This window comes from Odocoileus virginianus, chromosome 1, assembly GCF_023699985.2.
Source record: "Odocoileus virginianus isolate 20LAN1187 ecotype Illinois chromosome 1, Ovbor_1.2, whole genome shotgun sequence".
Lineage (NCBI taxonomy): Eukaryota > Metazoa > Chordata > Mammalia > Artiodactyla > Cervidae > Odocoileus > Odocoileus virginianus.
The window spans coordinates 65,418,787-65,441,325 of record NC_069674.1 but is presented as its reverse complement, the minus strand read 5'-3'; the positions used below and the strand labels follow the sequence as shown (position 1 = coordinate 65,441,325).

Genomic DNA, 22,539 nt, shown 5'->3' with positions numbered 1-22,539 from the left:
AAAATATTAATGGTTGTATTTTCTAGTGGCCTTTGAGCTGCTCTGAAAAGTCTAGCTTGTTTTGTTTTTCTGACTCGCCGTGCTGAAGTGTGAAGCAGGGAAGAGATGGGATTCCCAGCAAATAGACATCCAGGTTCCTTGTCATCACCCACTTGGAGTCGGAGTCAATTCCATTTTCATCTGTACAGTATGTTAGTGTTCCAGTAAGATTGTTTTGAAAAAGTATTTGGCTGCCACAGAGTATTTGAAAAACCACCGATATAATTTAATCTGCTTTTCCAGAGGAAGACATTGAGTCTCATGGGTCAGTGTCTTGACCTACCCCACGTCACTGAACTTGTGGCAGAGCATGTTAGATCCTAAATCTCTTGATAATTTTCTTTCTGTAAAGCTATTGACATGTAATAACAAAATTGACTTCTCTCTTTGCTTTTATTTCCTCTGATGAATTTGTCTTAAGTAGTCTGAGCCAGGAATTATTAGGAAGCCAAGTTAATCCTCTGGACATATCTCCAAGGGTTGTCTGAACTCTGCTTAGAGAGTTAATGATATTGGACAATTAGGTGGGACCTTAGCTCAGCTTGGAAAGACTGTCACTCTTGGCCTTGGAAATGGACACAGCCTCCAGGAAACCTTGGAGTCTGGGAGACTTTGAGATAAAGGAATAAAGATTTATGCCTTTGCCAAGTCCAGAATGCAGAGATAGGAGTAGGATAAATAAAGAAACTAAATCGTTAGCACATTACTGGTAAACCCATTTTTAATGAAAGCCGCAAATTAAAACAAATATAGCTGCAAACTTCATTTACATGAAAGGGTCTTGAGTGAGGTCATACAGCCAATGACAGCAATGAAGTTGTCAGCTTCCAGCCCTTCAGCAGTTTTGATTAGTGAGGAACATTTGGCAGACCCCTACCCCGAGGCATTACTCAAGAGCCACCTGACTTCTTACCACTCAGAATAAGCATATTTTTCAAGTAAAATAGGTAAAATTTTATTCTATGTTTATTCCTTAGTAAATGAGAATTACTAAGACAATTGGAATAGTGGCTAAGTGCCTGATCTTTGAAATCAGGCTATTGAGGTTCAATCCTGGCTTCCTCACTAAGATTGTGTGGCCTCAACAGTTTCTGTATCCATTGTAATGGTTGCTGACTCATGGAATTGCTGGGGTGGGGGATTATGTGGGACAGTAATACATATAAAGCATTCCACAAAAGTCCCTGAACCATGGTGAACAATCAGAGGGCAGCTCCTGGGATTGCAAAACTCTAGCAACACACCAGTAACTCAGATCTTTCCAGTGGACTTCACTAACAATCTGGTATCTTCTGAAAGTGAGTGGAAAGGTACTTGGAGTGGAAAGTCAACTTTCAAAACATTGTCTCCCCACCTTTAAGGATATCAGAATCTATGTGGACTCAAATAGAAAGGTAAAATAAACACCTCACTATATATTCTTTTGTTGATAATGGGAAGTTAATTTGAGTCCCTGTCTATGTGATATTCCACAAATTCTAGAGCAGAGATCCCAAACTAGTCTATAGACCAGTCATACACCAGTAAACACACACTGTCTGTGACAGTTTTCAACTAAGTCAGAATAATAAAAACACTTTGGTGGGTTCTTCATAAAACTTAATGTATACCTTTGTGCATATCCCTGAAAACTTGTCTTTTTTTTTATATAGCTTTTGGCAGTTTTTCGATTTAAAGTGTTAATACTTGCATATGCGGTGTGCAGACTGCGCCATTGGTGGGCCATAGCGGTGAGTATGCCTGCTGAGCGGTTCCCACCTCAGTGCTCGTGACCAAGGCCTGCTCACAAGAGGCCTGAGCTGGGGGCATGTGTGGTTCCACCCGAGTTGAATCCTCCTGGCTTCTCCTGAATCCCTGTCCTTCACACCTCAGTAGGTTTCGTTCTCCAGGGCTTCTCTCCAGAAGTGGTGAGTAACTAGGTTTATTGCTATGGAAGCTGAGACAAAGGGGGAATCCAGGGGACTAGCAGTGGTTGTGGTCCAAGCACCAGCCCACCCTCTACCTCATTTTGCAAATGAGAGATAAGTTCAGTCCCGCTGTCTCAAAGCAGTTTGGACCCTTTCCTCTTGGGTTGAAACATCTTGGTGATTTTTCGCCATTTGGTCTCTGCTGATTTTGATCCCTGCCTTCCTCCCTGTGTTACCCACCTCCCTCCAGTCTTAAAGGTAAAAGTTCCCTTTTATTGCTGCCTTTGGATTTCTTGAAGGCAGTGGCATTTTTTACTCACCTCCATTTCCTGGCATCCAACCCAGAGCTTTGGCCCAAGCTCTTCTCAATAAGTATTCATTGGTTGAAAGAAGAATTATGAGCAATTCTGCCTGAATTATTTTCGCCATTTCCATGGACCTCTGAACAGTCACCATGTTGAGAGCTCTAAACAAGGCAGGTACATGGGGGAAGCTCCTCAGACTGGAAGACTTGGGCAGGACTAAACTGTGTGGGACCTTGGTCTGTGTGGGCCTGGCACGGGCTTGTCCAGATGGGCATGGAGTTGTGTACTGTCCTAAGAGGGCATCCACCATGTGCCTTGTCTGCCTGGACCATCTCTTCTGAGCATCCATCAAACCCCAAGCTCACATTTCATGGATGGAGGCCATCAGTTTCAGTCAGACTCAGCTCCCTTTCCTGAATGTATGCTATTGCTGATCCCAAACAGCTGTGATGGTTGTCGCTTGTCCATTTTCTCCAGCTATCCCAATTTGGGACATTCTGTTCAGTTTCCATGATGTGCACTGGTATCTTTCAGAAAATCTGTCTCAATGTTTGTTTCGGAAAGTGGTTGACTATGCAGTGAGTTTTAAGAAACCTTCTTCAATCTCTAGCTTGAAATTATCAAAGGGTCACTTTAAGCACATCCATTTTATTGTTTTTGATTCTTGTTTCTAAAAACATGTACAGAGAAGGGGTCAGGCAGCTGGAAGGAGTCAGCTGGTTCCTGAAAAGCACTTAGTATCAGCCTGTAAAATCAATTAGTATCAGAATGTAAGATGCCTCCTCTCCCAATCCTGGGGTGTCTGTGTGTGTATGTATTAACATGTATGTGTGTGTGTGTGTGTGTGTGTGTGTGTGTGTGTGTGGTGTGCTAACAAAACTGACTCTGCAACTTTGTTAATAGTGACCAAGCATGACACCCGGTGTTTCTTGACCTCCATTTTGTAAGTCAAGTCTCCTGTTGGCATGCACTTTGGTTAGGTTTCTTATTGCTACATATATTAGTTAGAGGATGAAGACATGAGGCCCAGGTCCTGTGGGAATAATCTCTGGGCTTCCTGAGCCCTGGGGGAGCCCTGCCTCACATTCACTGGCCCCTCCTATGCAGATAGCATCTTTACATGTTGTACCCTCCAGTGGACAAAATTGAGTTTCCCAACATACCAGCCTGTGGGTGAAGGAAACCTCAAGCTGCCACGCAGGGCATCCGTGCCATGTGGAAGCCCTCTTTGCCCCCATCCAGTTTAGGGGACAGAAGAAGAGTGACATGGGAGGAAGCCAGGTGTGCCAGGGCCTTTTTGAGCGTTTCCTGATCCTGGCCCAGATGGTTCTCCTGCATGAGAGAGACGCCTTTACAGTGTCAGATATCTAATTTGAATGTTGCTGGATTATATGTCTTTCAGTTGACAACAGCAGTGACCAGTGCCTTTTTATTAGCAAAAGTGGTCCTCTCAAAGGTATGGCTTTCCACTCTTTCTGTGCCGTGACTGTCTCTACTGATGCCTTGTTCTCTAGAATGAGCTCATGGTAACTGTGTTTGTCTCTCCTGGTCGCATCTGTTCTTCCAGCTTTTCTCACAAGGAGCTTTTGGCTATGTGCTGCCCATCATTTCCTTCATCCTTGCCTGGATCGAGACATGGTTCCTGGACTTCAAAGTGTTACCTCAAGAGGCAGAAGAAGAAAACAGTAAGTTTCTCTCCAAGTTTACCTCCTGAGAACAGCCAGGTTGGGGGGACGGGCTGCAGAGTTCTGGCTTCGCATTTTTTAGTTTTTTAATTTTTATTTTATATTGGAGTATAGTTAATTTACCATGCTTGTTAGTTTCACATATATAACAAAGTGATTTAGTTGTTCATATACATATATTTATTCCTTTCCAAATTCTTTTTCCATACAGGATATTACAGAGTATTGAATAGAGTTCCTGATACTATTCAGTAGGTCCTTGTTGATGATTTATCTTTTATATATTAGTGTATATATGTAATCCCAACCTCCTAATTCATCCCTTCCTCTCCCACCTTTCCCCTTTGGTAACCCCTTTGATGGGTTGCTGATGGAGATGGAAAGGAGAGGAGGAAGTTAGCCAGCCAGAGAAATGTTCACCCGTCTCAGGCTTTCCATCCTCCTCTGAGTAGAGGGTGAGAGCTGGCAATGTGTGGTCATGAATCCTGTTAAAGTTGTTATCATCTCCTTGTTTGGGTTTGAGCATCACGGCATGTTCACTGGGAGATCCAAGTGATTGAACTTTAGACTGAATTATTGGGCTGGAATTTTTCTCTGCGTGATGGCCTTAGTGGAAGCACACACATTCCACCTGTCCCCTTAGACACATATAATCAAAGTTCAAAACAGAGACTCAAGACAGTTGTAAGACTTGCTGTTTTTATGTTCTCTCAGTCATCTGGCTGGATTTGCCCCACTTAATAGGCAAAAAAAAAAAAAAATTCTTATGTCTTACAGAAAGTTAAACATGATTATAACCTCAAGATATAATAGAAGGAAAAATAAACTTGTAAGTGGTTTTATTTTTCAAAAGTTCATGTACAAAGATGAAATCGGTGAGAAAAGAATTATCATTCAAGAATAGATTTTAAAACACATTAATCAGACTAAGATCCATCTTCTATCCTGTGCCCTCTGTTCTTTTATGAAACTGTATTGTGGAAAAGGGACAAGTAAAGCTAAATGAAGCCACTTGTTAAAAAGTTGTAAATAGAGGAATTCCCTGGTAGTTCAGTGGTTAGGACTCTGGGCTTCCACTGCAGGGGGTGTGGATTCAAACCCGGGTTAGGGAACTAGGATCCCTTGTGCTGCCAGGCCTGGCCAAAAGTGAAAAAACAAAAATTGTTTAAGTTGTATATAAACATCAAACTGAACTTAAGTGAAAGTATGTCAGCTGTTCGTGTGACTGAGGCTTGCATGCCTGTGTGATTAAACTAAAGTCACTAATAAAAGAAGAACACATGATTAGTGAAAACATTGAAAATAGCATTTCTTTTCACTGTAACCAGTATTACATGCACACCTGGCACCTGCTGTTTGGCCTGGTGCTTCCTCCAGCTTTATCTCGGTATAACCCAGCTTCAGCCAGAGGAACGCGTTGTCCACAGCCTCTCTGCTAGTGCTTTTTTGCTTTTATGCTGGCATTTCTCTAACCAGATTTAGACTGGAGGCCATTTGTACAAGCTCATGAGTTCTTTCTGTTTGTTTGTTTGGCTTTGTGCTTTGCTTTTGATGTTGGTTTCTGTAGGGAAGTAGGTATTTCCAGATGAGAAGATTCTATTAACAGTTTTTTTGGTTGAAAGATTTTTCAAAGTACCCTTTCCTACTAAGAGTTTTTAAAATGTAATAATAATACTGTTTTATTTTGGTTACCTGGCCACAAATCTACCAGAACAGTGTCATCATTCCCAGCATCTGAATTTCTTCTCTTCCAGGACTCTTGATAGTTCAGGATGCCTCGGAGAGGGCGGCGCTGATACCTGGGGGTCTTTCTGATGGTCAGTTTTATTCTCCTCCTGAATCTGAAGCAGGTAGAAAATTTGATTTATCATTTATGTTTTTGTCTTATCATTCAGAAGCTTTCCCCCCTCACCTCACCCCCTGTACTTCTCAATATGCTTAGCAAACATTTAACATACCAGACATTTAGGATGTGAATATAAACAAGACATGGTCTTGATGTGCAACCCATGATGAGATGTAGAGTTGCAAAAATAAACATGGTAGAGGGCCTTACACACTGGTATGTGGACAGGGGAGAGTCTTGAAGCTCTCTTATCTGTCCCCCGATTGACCTTCCTCCGGAATCCCCCATGTCTGAGAGCAGCACCTACCCCACTGCCCATGTCAGAAGCCAGAGCCTCACTGGGGACTCCGCCCCTCCCTGTGGCTCCCGGCCCATCGTTCACCATGCCATTTTGATCCTCTTTGTTGCTACCTTCTTGATTTCATTTAAATTGTCATCACTTCTGTTTCTGCAACAGCCTCCTCCTCAGTTGCCTTCTCCCAACCAGCCACCATAATACCATGTTAGATAGAATGACTGCATTGTTCTAAGGGTTCCTCATAACCTCTCTAAGGAGGTCAAAGTCTCATTATCCCTGTTTTAGAGATCAGCAAGTTGAAGTGCAGAGAGGTGAGATAGTTCATCCAGTATTACACAGAGTAAGAAGGTGAAGCTTGGACTTGAACCCCAGCTCCATGGCTAGCATCTATGATCACAGCTAATATATGCCAATTTTATATATTTTTCAATATTAGCAAAATTGACCATGTTTTATTCCCTTGCCTAAAAGCCTTCGGTGACACAAAAGATTAAGAAAGTGATTGGATCCTAAGCCTGGCAGAAAGCAGCTGTATGCCCATCTTTACCCATGGTCCAAACTCTCCTCTCATTATGCTCCTGTGTGCCATTCTCAGATTTCTGAAAATACACCAGAGCCCCCAAGCCATTGTGCATCTTGCTTGTTCTGTCCTTGACGTACCTCAGTGGTCCTCGTGTCCACTCGGATGTTGAGAAGCCTTCTTCCTGACCGCACCCCCACCACGCCCCCTGATTCCCCCCAGTCATCGGTAGGGCATCTTCTGCCTCATATTCTGTAAGATCCCTTCCACAGCGCTGTCATCCTGTGCTGACTGCACTGACTTTGGCAGTGACTTGGCCTGTTCCTATTATTGGGATGTAAACTTGAGTTAGAGGCTACATTATTTTATTCTCACATTACACATAGTAAATATTTTAAACACACACACAATAGAGTAAAACAAACTCCAGGCAGAAAGAGCCATGTGAAGATCAAAGACATTATATTGTGACAAAGGGAGTCAGGGGAAACTGAAGTAACTTGATATTCTGGACTATTGGTGTTGAATTTAAAAGCGATATAAAAGAAAACCATAGGGCTTCCCTTGTGGTCCAGTGATTAAGAATCTGCCTTGCAATGCAAGGGACACCGGTTTGGTCCCTGGTCCAGGAAGACCCAACCTGCCACAGAGCAGCTAAGCCCATGTGCCACGACTGCTGAGCCTGAGCTCTGAGGCCCGGGAGCTGCACCTACGCAAGCGCGTGCGCCTGGAGCCTGTGCCCTGCGACGAGAAGCCGCCGCGGTGAGAAGCCCGCGTTCCGCGACAGACCGTGAAGCTGCAGGGAGCGACAAGACCCAGCCCAGCGGAAGAATAAAATAAATAAGTAACTCTAAAAAAACAACAACGCCAAATCATAGAGTCAGATGAAATAAAGATGTGATTGAGCAGAAAAGCTATTTCTCAGTCCACAGACACTAGGATGAGTAGTAAACTTTTCATTACCTCGTTATAAGGATGATTTCCTTGAGATTGTTGTGTGCCTTTTTACTGAGACTAATAGAGTTTCTCAGCACCTATGTGTACTTTTTCTTTTAATCAGAAGTTCAGAACAGCAGGATAATGTGAGGAATACCGCCTCAGGCATTTTTCATCAAGCAAGCCATGGGCTTCCTCCTCTGACTTTTACCACCCCCTAGTGGCAGTTGAAAGCATTACCACGTCACAGAATTATGAAGCTAAACAAAAACAACACTGGAAGCATTCCGCTGGGTGGCTGCATTGTTTAAGCAAAGACCAGTTTAGTGGTGGGCAGAAGAGTGTTCGAGGTGACTTACTTTACTGTATATTTTCATTATCTGTGTTCAGTTTAGGAAAGAATTAAGATTAAAGACTATTCTTGGAATTAAAGTGCCCAGAAGATTTTACTCTGAAGCTTTCTTGTTAGGTCAGTGGACAAATATTAAATGGTTTTCAGCAGCAGAAGTTATAAACTTTTTATCCTAGTATGCTGCTGATTGGCCCCTAGTCATTAAGAGGACATCTGGGGCCTGTCTTGCCTCTTGTCTGTCTAGTACCAAGTTGAGTGCCTGGTACATAGGTACATAGTAAACTTAGAACTTTTAAAGGAATGAATTTTGAAGGAAGAAAGAAATTGGGTCACCAAAAATTTAAATGTTAGCATTTTTCCTTGCAAAGGAGTGGCTTGAATTTTAAGAGTCACAGAGCCTTGGAAAATTAGCAGATTTTAGTGGATGTATTTTAAAGGATATTAGGTGGTTTGTTTGCAGATTTCCTTGCTGCTTTAGCCGTATCCTGTTTGCCTGTGTATTGAGTTGAAAGAATGAGGAAGCCCAGTTCTCAGATGGTTGGGTTAAAGTTCTTATGTGCTCAGATAATCAAAATGAACCACTTGTGATGTTGGATAAAAGGTAATTTATCATGTCCTGAATCACTGAACGGTTGACTTAAAGAAAACTCAGTTGCATCCTGTCATCTGTGCTAAACAAGTCTAGATAAAGGCACTGAAAATTTAATTTGACACCATCCATGCTGGTGTGGGCTGTCTGTGAAATTATGTCCCCTGTGGTGTGGCTGCAGATGTGTCTTCTCAGTTGGTATGGTTAGTTCTTTCATTTTTAAGCCTGAGTTCTTAGGAGTTACCCTTGTGTCCACATAGCATAGTGCTAACCAGTGATTGGACAGGTTTTGTGATCAGTCACCTTGGTTAAGACTTACATCCTCGGCCAGATGGCCATTTGTATGTATTGGATAGCGCATTTGAATTTCAGGTCTTTTCAAGTCTTCTTCCGCTGTGCTTTTTGCTGAATATTTTTGCATCTCCTCTGCACGTGTTTACAGCCTGACAGTCGCCTGGTCTAGCATAGGTTCTCTTGGGTTTCCATTGAGTTTGCACACAGCTTCAGGCAAGTATATGCTAGCTGCAGCCTTGACCATCACCTCAAACCAGCAGAGACTCTGGGCCTTTGCTCACACACCACTGTTGCACCATTGCATTACTCCTCACCTCAGATGAAAGGAGCTCCTTCAACTGTGTAAATCTGCTGCCAGTCCTCACAGCCTGCCATACTTGGAAGAACCTTCATACCATGAAGCTGAGTGATGGGAGGTGGGGGAACAATATTGTTCTCTCAGTTCTGCAGTTTTTCAATCACTTCTCACAAAGTTTCAGGCCTTATTAGGTTGCCTCCCTAGCACTGAATCTGCTGTTTGGTTCATTAGTTTTTATACTCACTTTTCAGAGAAGACTGGTTGAACTCGTTCTTTGACAATAGCCAGAACGCCTTAGTAGCTTTCACTTTGAGATTAGGGAAAGCATATGTATTATTGTGTTTTAAAAATTTGACTTTATTTAGGACTTCCCAGTAGTTCTAAAGCATGCCAGTTTATTGTGGCTTGAATGCCGTTACCCTCACAGGTGGAAAGTGAGCCCGGAAACAGGAAGACTCCATGTGACCACCTTCCTTAGACTCCTTGCCAAGTGAGATGGCAGTTAAACCACTCCCAAGTCTCTAAGATTTACAGCAGTGTAATATGCTGGGAAGTGAAGCCTTCCTGCCACTGCATCTTTATGTATTTGTTTTACCACAAACCTAATCTCAACGACATGATATTTGTGAGGTTTAGGTGTGGGACACAGACTTTTCCTTAAGCTTCTTCGGGGGCTCATTCTTCTGTGCCAGATTTGTTCTTGGCTATAATCCAGGCAGACGTTCTCCAAAAAGTGCCCTTTTTAAAAAAGAAATAAAATTATTGGATTATAGTTGATTTACAATGTGGTGTTAGTTTCAGTTGTATAGCAAAGTGCATCAGTTATACGTGATACCCACTCTTTTTAAGACTCTGTTCCCTTATAGGTCATTAGAGAGTACTGAGTAGAGTTTTGTGTGCACACAGTCGGTCCTTGTAAGTTATCTATTTCGTACATAGATTGTGTCTGTGTCAGTCCCGCTCTCCCCATTTATCCTGCCCCCCAGCTTCCCTCCTGGTGAACGTGTCCTTTTGAACTGTATTATCTGATAGGAGCAAAGTGACAGTGAGGCAGGCTGCTCTTGTGGGGGAGTAGGTAACATCCTGACCTGTCCCCTTGGTCTCCTCACCACTGTCTTTAGTTCCCATCCCTAAGTATGAGAGGAATGTGTCATTGCTATAAATATGTGAAAAGAACAAAAGTAGAAACTAACTCTCCTCCAAACTATTCAGCAACATTAATATTGACAGTTTGTTTCTTTCTACTTTTGTGTTTGCAATTTACATAATGTGTGTTGGCTATACTGTCTATATTATTTATACCTTTTTTAAAAAGTTACAAAGTCACTTTAGGTTTATTGTAGAAATTTTGGAATATCCAGAAATGTATAAGTCACCTGGTCTTTTTTTTTTTCCCTAGTCTTACTGATTCATGCTAGTATATAAAGTTTATAAGTTTTTATCGAATATGATCTTATACTATATTTCTTGTTATATATTTGCTTTTATTTTTATTGCATATACATTTCCCATGTTGTTGTGTACTATAGAATTATATTTCCATGAAATGAAAGATACTTCATGGAAATATAATAATTAATCATTTTCTGCACTCAGACATTAGATTTTTCTTCTCATTTTTAGAGGGAAAATCTCATAATGGAAAAAAGTGTTATTTCCTCAAGGATATATCCTAAGGATATCGTCCCAGAGTAATGACTGGGTCCAATTGAAGAATAGTAGAAGGTAGGGGCTTCCCTGGTGGTCCAGTGGTTAAGATTCCATGCTTAAGATTCCATATGATTCTACATAAGATTCTACATAAGATTCCAATGTAGAGGGCATGGATTCGGTCCCTGGTCAGGGAACTAAGACCCCACATCCTGCATGTTGTGACCAAAAAATGAATAAAAGTAAGAATTGAGAAATAAAGTATGTTCTTAAAAGAAACAATAATAGAAGGGTCATGCAACATTGACTCAGAAAGGCTGTAACTGTGGTCGCTGAGACAGCACACAGTGGTGACACAGCTTCCCCCAGACTTTAGACTCCCCCTCTCTCACTCGCTAAATACAGCCATTTTTCAAATACGTATATTAAATTATTTATACCAAAGAGATTTTCACTTGAAAACCAGGGAAGCTTTTCAGCAAAGAAGCAGATGTGGAGGAGCAGTGGGTAATAGTTCTTGGTCTATATGAATATTTTTAGAAGAACATACATGAAATCCATTGGACAGATTAGTGTGAATGATATTTAAAGGTTTTCCCTCTACAAGATATAATGTAAAACTATTTTACAGTTTCATTAACTTAAATCTTGTGGATTAAACACATGTAACCCTCATTTAAAATTTTATGCACGTATATCATAATGTTAAATTATTTGTTACTGTAATTGAATGTGGTACTTTTTCTCCTTCCCCTTCTCTACCACCTAGGATCTGAAAATGAAGCTGAAGAAAAGCAGGACAGTGAAAAACCACTTTTAGAACTATGAGTAAGACTTTTGTTAAAGTAAGTCTTTGAAAATGAAACTGTAATAGTGAAGTAGTTGAATATGGAGCCTTCCTTCAAGTAGATTCAAAGTTAAATTCAGAAAATATGAGAGTGATTACAGTTATATTTCTCCTAATTATGTGAATTTGTCAGGCACATTTTATTATATAAAATCTCTTAACATTTTCTAGGTATAAATTGGCGGATGATGAAAACTACCTCAGAGACCCACATTTCTGAATAAGGATGGCTTAGTTTGTTTTGTTTATTGTAGCCAGAATGTCTCCATGGCAGGCATGATTTAATTACAAACCCTAACTTCTGAGGGCGGCAAGGGCAGCAGTCCCGGGAGGTGGTACTCTCCTTGTCTCCACTTACACGGAGGCAGAGAGACTGAGGGTGGGTGACTGGTCCAGGGTCCCACAGCTGGCGGGGGCAGAGCCGGGACTCAGGCGCCCCATCTGTACCGGCATCCACTCTGGTCCACACAGGCTGGTCGTCTCTCGAGTGTGTTGGAGCTTCTGAGATGACAGGTGTGGTCCAGTCACAGTAGTCGGGCTCCACATGCCTCCAGTTTGGGGCACATTGTTCAGTTCCTTCAAATTATCAAAGGAAACATTTTAACTTCACAAATATGAGCAAATAAACAGTCAATTGTAAAAGCCGTAACTCTGCTTAATTATTTAACCACAGAAGGGAAAGAATAGATCTTAAAACTTCATCTGATAAGAAAAAAATAATCTGTAACTATGTATACTGAAGGATGTTAACTTATGTAGACTTACTGTGGTGACCATTTCAAAGTATATACAAATATAGAGTCATTGTGTGATATAACTTAAACTAATAAATTGTTATTTATCAATTATAACTCAATTAGAAATAATGAAATAAAATTTTAAAGCAGGAAAAAGTAGTGCACTGATTCTTAGAAGGTGGGCAGTTGGCATGGAGGCAGATAGAGTCAGAGGCTGCCAGAGTCCTGCTATTGAAGGCCCTGCATCAGTGGTACCCACTGTGCTTCGGGCCCTTTTCCTACAACAGTGCTCAGACATGAGACAAAATCATGGGCATGTGAATAGTAGATCCTTTTCTAAAAGGCTTCAAGTTCTCATGTTGCGCTACCCATGGTTTTTCAAGTGTAGCATTTTGCCTTTTTACACTGCATCTCAAACATTGTTGTGTTCTCTCTTCTTCTAAGTGTGAAAAACCTTCATTGAAAGTCACCAGAAAGAAAAAGGAACTGGAGATGGGGGTCTCCCTATTGAAGGTTGAAATGGTGACATCCACTGCTGACATTGCTGAACGGCTAATAAAGAATTTATTTATTGTAATACCTCACAGACATGGTACCATACCCGCATCCATTTATGTCACCTGCCTGTGGCTGGTAAGATAATGTCGTGGCCCGCCCTGTATTCAGTGAGACTGGATCTGATCTGTCAGTGAATAGTTGCAGAAAGTCTTGTGCTGTGTTCCTGATCAAAAAGGCTTCTTAATATATTGGAATAACACTTTTTTAGTATGCAAAATATCTTTATTTTGATTTGCAGAATGGAATTTTTTTGTCTCATGTTTCGAATTTCTTTGGTATTTCTTTTTTAACTCCCTACATTTCCCTTATGTTTTTTTAACTCATGCACATGCGCTATTTGTACAATTTTAAAAGGTAATAAAATCCAACATATCAAAATGATTATTTTATTTTTCCTGTTTGCATTATGTATTTGGCCTAAAGTGTTGGAATTACAAAAGGGGAACCTGAGGGATTGTGAATACATATAAAGGGTCACCAGAGATAGAATCTTTTTCTTAGAAGTATGATCTAACATAGTCTGACTACCCTTCTTTAAACCCTTTCTATGAAATTATTTCCCCTTGTGTTTAGTTAGCTTGAATCAAAATGAACTCAATTCTATTGTGAGCTGTTTTCGTTAAAAAGAAATATTCAACTCAGTGCTTCATGGGAAGCAGCATGTCTGTCAGTTTCCTGTCGTTATTCATTATGTCATTTAAGAACAGAAGTGCAGATGGAGCTCTCTGGGAGCCTGGGGCCTCACCAGAAGGAGCACCTTACGTGGAGAAAGGGGGAGCTCCAGGGTCAGGCTGTAGACTAAAACCTCAAGACTTCAATGGTGTCATCACAGTGAGAATGTCCTGTCCCAGGAGTGGACCTGCATCTACACCATGACCACAACGGGGCCTGAGCCGGACATCAGCGTGTGACTTTAACCTAGGAAGGAGCTCTCCCCCTATGCTCAGGCTGGACTAGGAGGACGTGGTCAGTCCTCCTGGGAGGGCAGGGACCCCAGATGTTGGCTCTCAGAGAAAAGACAAGAGGAAGGAAGGATGTGACTTGACTGTGCTGCAAGTTCTGACTGTGAGAGCTGAAGCCTTGACCTCAGCCAGAGCCCTGCTTCCCTCTGGAGCTGGACAGATGGAGTCCAGGAACTGGACCCCTCTCTGGACCTGCTGGGTGGGGTGGGGAGCCACCTGCTCTTCATGCTCATGTTGCTGAGCAGCCCTCTGCTATTCACCCAACACACTGTCGTCTGATTTACCATCTGCAAAGCCTTGCTCAGATTGACTCTGAAGTCATTTTGTCCCTTTTGGAGGCTTGGGTGACTCAGTATATATGATACTCAATTGCACAGCTAGGTGACCCCAGGGCCTTCTATATCTCGTTTCTCGTGAGGGAGAAAGCGTATCCCTGTTGCCCACATCTGCAGTCTTTCCAAGTCACTGGGTTCAGGGATCGGGTCTCATGTCACCTGGTCTACACTGAGAAAATAAAACCAAGACATATCAGCCTCACAGATCATGGAAGAGCACAGGTGGTTGGTGGAAGGAGTCCTGTGTTCCAAGGAGTCCTGTCTGCCCTTTCCTTCGGGGTCTTGAGGTGCAGCATTTGGACATCCTGAGCGTAAGGTTCCCAACTCACAGAGGAGCTCATTGGATGAACTCTATCTATAAAAGTGGGGAACCTGAACCCCCAGCCCAGAGTATGTGTGATAGTAATCGCAAGACTGTGCAGCAGGACCTTTTATTCCATTAACTGTGACCCTTTGAAAGTGAGCAAAGTTCATTGTGGTTTAACTGTTCTTATTTTTTTTGTGACACCCCAGCTACACTTTGCAGAGATCCAGCCAGTGAAGGCCAGTTTGAGTTTGAGCTTTTTCCACGAATCAACCACACTTGACAGAGCACGTGAACAAAATTGAAACCTGAGAGGATGAAACCCCACCAACCACACCAGCGCCCTCCTGTTGCCACTCAGGCTGTCTCCCCACCCCCACTGCCCTCCCTTCTCTGCACCTCCCAGGCCAGGGCTGCCCAGGGTGAGAGAGGCAGGAAGTTGCTGAGAAGTTGGAAACTACCCAGCACTGCCCTTGGGGCCCCCGGCAGGGAAATCAGCTGCACAAAGCATTTGGTGGTTTGCATTTTTTCCATCTTGCCTTCTATGCTTTCCCAATGCAGAAATAGTTTCAGATGGCTAAGAGGAGGGCCAGGTATTTGGGCTAAAGATGCCTGATCACATTCTTCAGAACCAAGAAGACTAAATTAGATTTCTTCTTTCTTGTATCTGGTTGCTTCTTTTGTTTCCAGATCTGAACTTCTATTTGGTTTTCAAAAGAACTGGTTTCACGGAAGCTGAAGCAGATTGTAATCAAACAAACAAAAAACACCTTCCCAATTTTAAAGGAGACAATGTTTTTTCTAATACACAAAAAGGATTTTTGAATCACTTATTTTTTTTCACCCATGCACCATGCAGTGAACTTCTTGTTTTGTCTGTACCTATAGAAATAGACACAAGTGTTAATGAGCATATGTGTTACTATTGTTACTCGATAGAAAAAGTGATCAAAGGACATGAATAAATACTGCAGAGGAAAGGAAATCTGAATTGACTTTAAATATATAAAGAGATGCTTATCCTCACTCATAGAAAGAGAAAAGCAAATTAAAACCACAATGAGATAAATGAGATATTATTTTTCACCTGACAGATCAGCAAAATCCTGTCCTATGACATCACTCTCCCTGCATTAACCTACATTGTGGTATAGGTGCAGGTTGGTGCTGTGTCCATTACAGGCAATCCTAAAGGAAATCAACCCTGAGTATTCATTGGAAGTACTGATGCTGAAGCTGAAGCTCCAATACTTTGGCCACCTGATGCAAAGAACTGACCCAGTGGAAAAGACCCTGATGCTGGGAAAGATTAAGGGCAAGCGGTGAAGGGGGCGACAGAGGATGAGATGGTTGGATGGCATCACTGACTCAATGGACATGAGTTTGAGCAAGCTCAGGGAGATAGTGATAGGCAGAGAAGCCTGGGGTACTGCAGTTCATGGGGTCACAAAGAGTTGGACACAACCGAGCAACTGAATAACAGCGACTGCCATTGCTGTCAAAATGACCCAATACACATAGTCAAAATAACACAAAACACTGTTATAATTTCAACATCTTTTGTAATAGTGAAAGAGTGGAAAAAAGCCAATAATATATCATGGGGGAATTTTGTAAAGTATTGTATATTCACCAGTGAAATACCACACAGCTTTCTATGTGTCCCTAGAGACTGACATAAAAGAACCCTATGCTGTGTAAGCACAAAGAAGCGCAGAATAATGTATATTGTTTACTACCTTTGTGTATGAAGCAGGAAATTAGAGTATGTATTCATGCATATACATTTGTGTTTTATTTGTTTACTATTTGTATGTTCATTTGAATTTGCTAAATAAATAAAAGCTAGAATGATGCAGAGGAAATGGAAGTGTAACCTGTAAGAGGTAGGGAGGTACATAACAGTGGTTGAAGCAAAATATCTTAATGTAGTTTTTAGTGCTTTGATTGATTTTGATTCATGTGATGGTATAATCTAATGATTTTACTGGGGTTTCCTAGGCATAATAGTTTTCAAATACACTTCTTAATTTTCCTCTTCTTTAAATAACTTATATTTTGGGGGAAGGTGCATAGTAGTCTGTCATATGACATCCTTTATTTTTTAGTTTCTAATTGGGCATTTGGATTAATTTGGGTTTCTGTAAATGGTGCTATAGTGAATCAACATCTTGGCACCTAGATCTTAGTACATACATTTTATTTCCTTAGGAAATTGATGTGTCAGTGGTCAGAACACTTTCCAGGAAAGCAAGTTCTACACTATAATGAGCCCTGTGATGGTTCCTTGCTGCCTGAGATCTGAGCTGGCAACGTTGGAACTGTTTTGACCACTTGCTGCCTCAACCAGCTGCACATTCAAATTACTGAAGGAAAATTTTTTCAAGTCTGATGCCTGGCCTGTGATGAAGTCTGGATCTCAGTGATTCTTCCTTCTCTTCCTTCCTTTTCTCTGTCCTTCCTTCCTTCCATTTATTTTGAGTTATAATTCACATACCATAGGTTCCCCAAAAGATACCAGCTGTTATAATGGATAAAGCAGCAGGACTTAGGTCAGGCAGATGTGGCCCATGTGGACTCTGGCACTGCTCCGTGTTAACTTGGAGTACATTTCTTAGCTACTCTGGGAACCTGGTGTTCTCATCAGTGAAATGAGTCATACCTGATCTGTATTTTAGTGAAAACATGAGACATGAAGCAAGCAAACTGCCCAGCAGAACTGATGCTCACTAAGTGGTAGGTACTTCCTGTAATTCAAAGAAAACTAAAGACAGCAAACATACGGGAAGAAGCCTAAGAGCACATTACAGGGACCATGCTTTTACCCAGATTCGTTTTCATGACTAATAGAAATACTGAATTTCTAGCTTGTCAGCTGAGTTTTTCCAGCTTGGTGTAATATCTCTAGTTATCTCTTTTTACTCAACTTCTAATTGACCATTATATAAGATTTTGAATAAAGTGGGAAATCCTGTATTACTTAATCATGACCCGCTTGATTGACAACGAGCTTTCAAAAAATGAAGTCTTATGAGGGAAGGTATTCCAAAATAGTAGAGAGAATTCATAATGTGAAAGACTTTGAGAATTGTTGCCTTGGAGTTTCCCTTTTTTATTCTTGAGAAGTGTATAAAGTGCTCCAATTCTGTAAAAACTACTGACATGAGGGTTTTCATGTGGAACTGTACTCATCCTTGCCTCACTTTTCCATTGCACACCTGCAGATGCGGACTGCTCTTGAGATATTTATTTTATGCAACGAAGTGTCATGGACTTTAGTCACAGAGGTCCTATTACTAGATGGAAGGTCACTGTATAAAAGCCTTTCCAGCGTGAAAAATTGGGGGATGGGTTGACCTATGACCCTCTAATTGCACACACAGCCTAGGTGCAAGGAGAGGAAACAGATAAACGGCAATTCTCTTCACCTGCTCTTAGCCTAATAAGGAAGGAAATTTTCTGGTTTTATTTTTTATTTTTTGATAAGTGGATTTATTATCTTTCTAGTTTTTATTGGAATATAGTTGCTTTACAATGTTGTGTTAGTTTCTGTTGTACAGCAAAGTGAGTAAGCTTTACGTATACATATATCCCTTCTTTTTGAATTTCCTTCCAGTTTAGGTCACCACAGAGCATTGAGTAGAGTCCCCAGAGCCATACAGTAAGTTCCCATTAGGCATCTAATACATAGTATCAATATATATAGTACCGTATACATAGTATCATATACTAGTATCACATACATAGTACTGTATACATAGTATCACATACATAGTATTGTATACATAGTATCATATACATAGTATCGCATGCATAGTACTGTATACATAGTATCACATACATAGTATTTCATACATAGTACCGTATACAGAGTATCACATACATAGTACCGTATACATAGTATCACATACATAGTATTGTATACATAGTATTGTATACATAGTATCACATACATAGTACCACATACATAGTACTGTATACATAGTATCACATACATAGTATCGTATACATAGTATCATATACATAGTATCGCATACATAGTACTGTATACATAGTATCATATACATAGTATCATAGTATCGCATACATAGTACTGTATACATAGTATCACATACATAGTATTGTATACATAGTATCATATACATAGTATCGCATGCATAGTACTGTATACATAGTATCACATACATAGTATCACATACATAGTACTGTATACATAGTATCATATACATAGTATCGCATACATAGTATCACATACATAGTATTGTATACATAGTATCATATACATAGTATTGCATGCATAGTATACATAGTATCACATACATAGTATCACATACATAGTACCGTATACAGAGAATCACATACATAGTACCGTATACATAGTATCACATACATAGTATTGTATACATAGTATCACATACATAGTACCACATACATAGTACTGTATACATAGTATCACATACATAGTATCGTATACATAGTATCATATACATAGTATCGCATACATAGTACTGTATACATAGTATCACATACATAGTATCATATACATAGTATCACATACATAGTACTGTATACATAGTATACATAGTATCATATACATAGTATCACATACATAGTATCGCATACATAGTACTGTATACATAGTATCACATACATAGTATTGTATACATAGTATCATATACATAGTATCGCATACATAGTACTGTATACATAGTATCACATACATAGTATCATATACATAGTACCACATACATAGTATCGCATACATAGTACCGTATACATAGTATCACATACATAGTATTGTATACATATTATCATATAATAGTATCACATACATAGTACCACATACATAGTATTGCATACAGAGTATCGCACACATAGTATCGCATACATAGTATCACATACATAGTACCGTATACATAGTACCATATATATAGTATCATATACATAGTATTGATAGTACATGTCTGTCAATTGCAATCTCCTAATTCGTCCCACCTTCCTTTCCCCCTTGGTATCCATATGTTTGTTCTCTACTTCTGTATCTCTATTTCTGTTCTGCAAATACAAACTTCGAATTGAAAGTAAAAGTAAACATCTATTCTAGCAGTAACTAATATAGAAGTTAGGAGCAGAGTTCCCGTAACCAGGCTGCTTGGGTTCAAATCCTAGGTCTCTTTCCTATTAGCTGTTTAACTCTGGGGTGTGTGTGTGTGTGTGTGTGTGTGTGTGTGTGCTAAGTCATTTCAGTGTCTGACTCTTTGCAACTCCATAGACTGTAGCCCGTCAGGCTCCTCTGTCCAGGGGATTCTCCAGACTCTGTTCTATAGATGAGGAAACTGAGGCAGAGAGGAGATAAGGAGGGTCTAACTCCAGGAACCCTTCTTGTCTCCTCTCTGCCTCAGTTTCCTCATCTATAAAACAGATCATTGCATATGTCTTGTGAGAGTTCAATAAGTTAACAGATGCTAAGACTAGAACCAGAAAGCCTTTGCTGTTATTACTTCATTGGGTTATTAATCACTGAATTTGTAAATTGCCATAGAAATCTGAAATGACTTAATTTGAACACCTGATTCTAAATATGGGTAAATCTTAGGCAACGTGATGTGGTCAAGGAGACATGATACAGCTGGTTAGAACAGACCAGAAGTGAAGGTTCTAACTCCTGAGGTGTGAGGTGGATCTCTGGTCCAGTGTTCCTCCCCCAGTACCACACAGTAGCTGTGCTGTGGTGGAGAAGGACTGGACCAAACTGATATATGCCTTCCTCCCACCTCAGAAATGCACCTGGGCACCTAAGAGGCTTCCACAGCAATTCTGAGAACCCTGGGTCTGCTGAGTCTAGGGCAGGAGCTGGGGTGTCAGGATGTTCAGAGCACCATCCACAGTCTTGCTCTGTCTGAGACTCAGTCCAGTTCATTATACTCCCAAAGAGCAGGTACTAACCTAGACACACTCGCAGAGTCAGGCAGAGTTTCCGTAGTGTTGATAACAGAGAGAGCAGCTATGGTGATTCCCGAGAATATACAGGAGGAGAAGGCAGATGCACCCACAAGTCCTTAAGAAAATTCTCACGGGCTCTTTGGAGGAGGCCTTTAGCAAAGAAGCAATGCATGTTCTGTTTTGTTGGGGTTTCTTTTTGTTTGTTTGTTTTTCCCAGTAGCAAATGAGTCAAGGGAAAGCCACAGGATCCTAGGAAACAAAATATGGGCTCTGAGATCTTAGAGACATGGCTCTAAGTGACTATTACTTACAAAAGAGTGACCATGAGCGGAATACTCAATCACTCCAATCAGTAAGCTATCGACTTTAACTGTACCTTCCTCCGAGGGCTCTTAAACAATTAATGGGATTCCTGGTGAATTGTTAAAGCTGAGTCCCTTAAGACAAGTCCAACTTGTCTGCAGGGATATGAGATCACCGATGATTCTTGGTAGTTCGGTGTATGTGTAAAATCTACTGGCTTTACAGCAGAGCTACAGACAGTAGATGCTAATACGGCTGGGGGCTTGCATAGTCCAAGCATCACTGACATGCCTACTCCTCACGTTCCAGGAGCCAGAGCTGTAACTGTTACACAGACGTGGACATGATGGCACTGCGAGTTCAGATCGCTGCCTGAGGTCACACGGGTACTAATGCAGACCCAGGGTTCAAATCCAGGCCCTCGAGTTCAGAGTCTTCATGCTGCACCCCCCACCCAGGGCCCCACTGGCATTGCTGCCGTTCTCGTGGGGCTAATGTGAGGAGCAGGAGGCAGTGCTTGTGAGGCACTACTACAGATCTGAACACGCACAAGTGCAAATCAGGCTGGTGTCAGTCACACTGTTGCCACAGAAACATCTCAAACCAATGAGTCTCAATCTGCTGACTTTGAAAGAGAAGGAACCCAGGCACCTTCTTTTGGCTGTGGGTCCCCTTGGAGCCAGTGCCCCAAAGAGAGCGCCATGACCACCGTCTCAGGGAAAGACCTAGAAATGTGGTGTTGGCCATTATTATAAGCAGAACTGAGTTTGATATCACTGTTGTCATGCTATTTCTCACCTTGATTAGATTTCATGAAATTACACAGACAAAAAGGGACTTTTGATTTCTTTTTAGAAATTTATTTATTTCAAGTAGCAAAGCCAGCATCTCCAGGGTGTGTGACAGGGAAGATCAGGGCCGTGGTCTTGGTGGAGGTGCTTGGGAGCAAACAGGGAACTGCCCGCTGTGTGTGCTTAGGGGGGCATGAGGACTTGGGGGTGGGGAGAAGCTGATGAGATTGTGGGGACAGTGGTGGGAGAGGCTCCCCTGGACGAGCCCTGGGCCGTGCCTTTGAGTAATGGCAGAATTCCTTGTTACAGAGGAAAACTGTCTGCCCAGTGGTCTGAAAAACCCTGACACGATGATAGAAAATTATACACAACGTCTGAAATAACCCAAACCCAGAAAGCAAGCCCGGCTGGGTCTTCAGTAGAGAGTTTCTGGGACAATAGATGAAAGAGGAAGATTGACCCCTTTGTTGTCCCCTTGTCACGAGCTCGTCCCGTCACAGCAGACGCCTGTTCTCCTAAACACACAGAAGGAGGTGATGGCAAAGTAGACGGCACTCTTGAGGAGGAGGACGAGGTAGGTGTAGTAAGCAGAGTTGTATGTGAACTGTAGCGGCACGGTGTCTAGGAGAAGTCATATGATTATTGCCCATTCTTTCAAAAGGACAGGACACGCCTCCTAACACCGTATGTGCTTAGTCACTCAGTCGTGTCCGACTCTTTGCAACCCCACGGACTGTAGCCTGCCAGGCTCCTCTGTCCGTGTTGATTCTCCAAGCAAGAATACTGGAGTGGGTTGCCGTGCCCTCCTCCAGAGGATCTTCCCCACCCAGGGACTGAACCCAGATCTCCCACATTGCAGGCAGATTCTTCACCATCTGAGCCACGAGGGAAGCCCAGTAAGGGGTGTGGTCGCAATTATTTACTTCTGATCATCTACATTGGCGTGACAGCCGTGTAACACCAACCCCAAAGTAAACATTTATCATCACAACCACCACCACCAGGACGGCTCAGCATTCAGCTCACAGTTCAAGTCAACG

The 22,539-nt window shown here is 41.6% G+C and overlaps 2 protein-coding genes across 4 annotated transcripts in view; one reads left to right on the top strand and one right to left on the bottom strand.

The window, feature by feature from the left end:
• Positions 1-13,239, top strand: part of STARD3NL (STARD3 N-terminal like) — a 55,241-nt gene extending 42,002 nt beyond the window's left edge. For 2 of the 3 annotated variants that reach the window (XM_020911077.2, XM_070468877.1), the window contains 6 exons: positions 1,692-1,769; positions 3,654-3,707; positions 3,819-3,936; positions 5,691-5,786; positions 11,489-11,564; positions 12,748-13,239. In XM_020911077.2, the coding sequence (XP_020766736.2) occupies positions 1,692-1,769; positions 3,654-3,707; positions 3,819-3,936; positions 5,691-5,786; positions 11,489-11,547 (405 nt within the window). In that variant the 3' untranslated portion in view covers positions 11,548-11,564; positions 12,748-13,239. The remainder of the gene's footprint in view (positions 1-1,691; positions 1,770-3,653; positions 3,708-3,818; positions 3,937-5,690; positions 5,787-11,488; positions 11,565-12,747) is intronic. The other variant, XM_020911078.2, reaches the window with a different exon arrangement.
• An 8,304-nt stretch (positions 13,240-21,543) lies between these two features.
• Positions 21,544-22,539, bottom strand: part of LOC110148839 (T cell receptor gamma constant 2) — a 23,605-nt gene continuing 22,609 nt past the window's right edge. Inside the window, exon 8 of the mRNA XM_070468869.1 lies at positions 21,544-22,120. Coding sequence (XP_070324970.1) covers positions 21,978-22,120 — 143 coding nt within the window. The 3' untranslated portion in view covers positions 21,544-21,977. The remainder of the gene's footprint in view (positions 22,121-22,539) is intronic.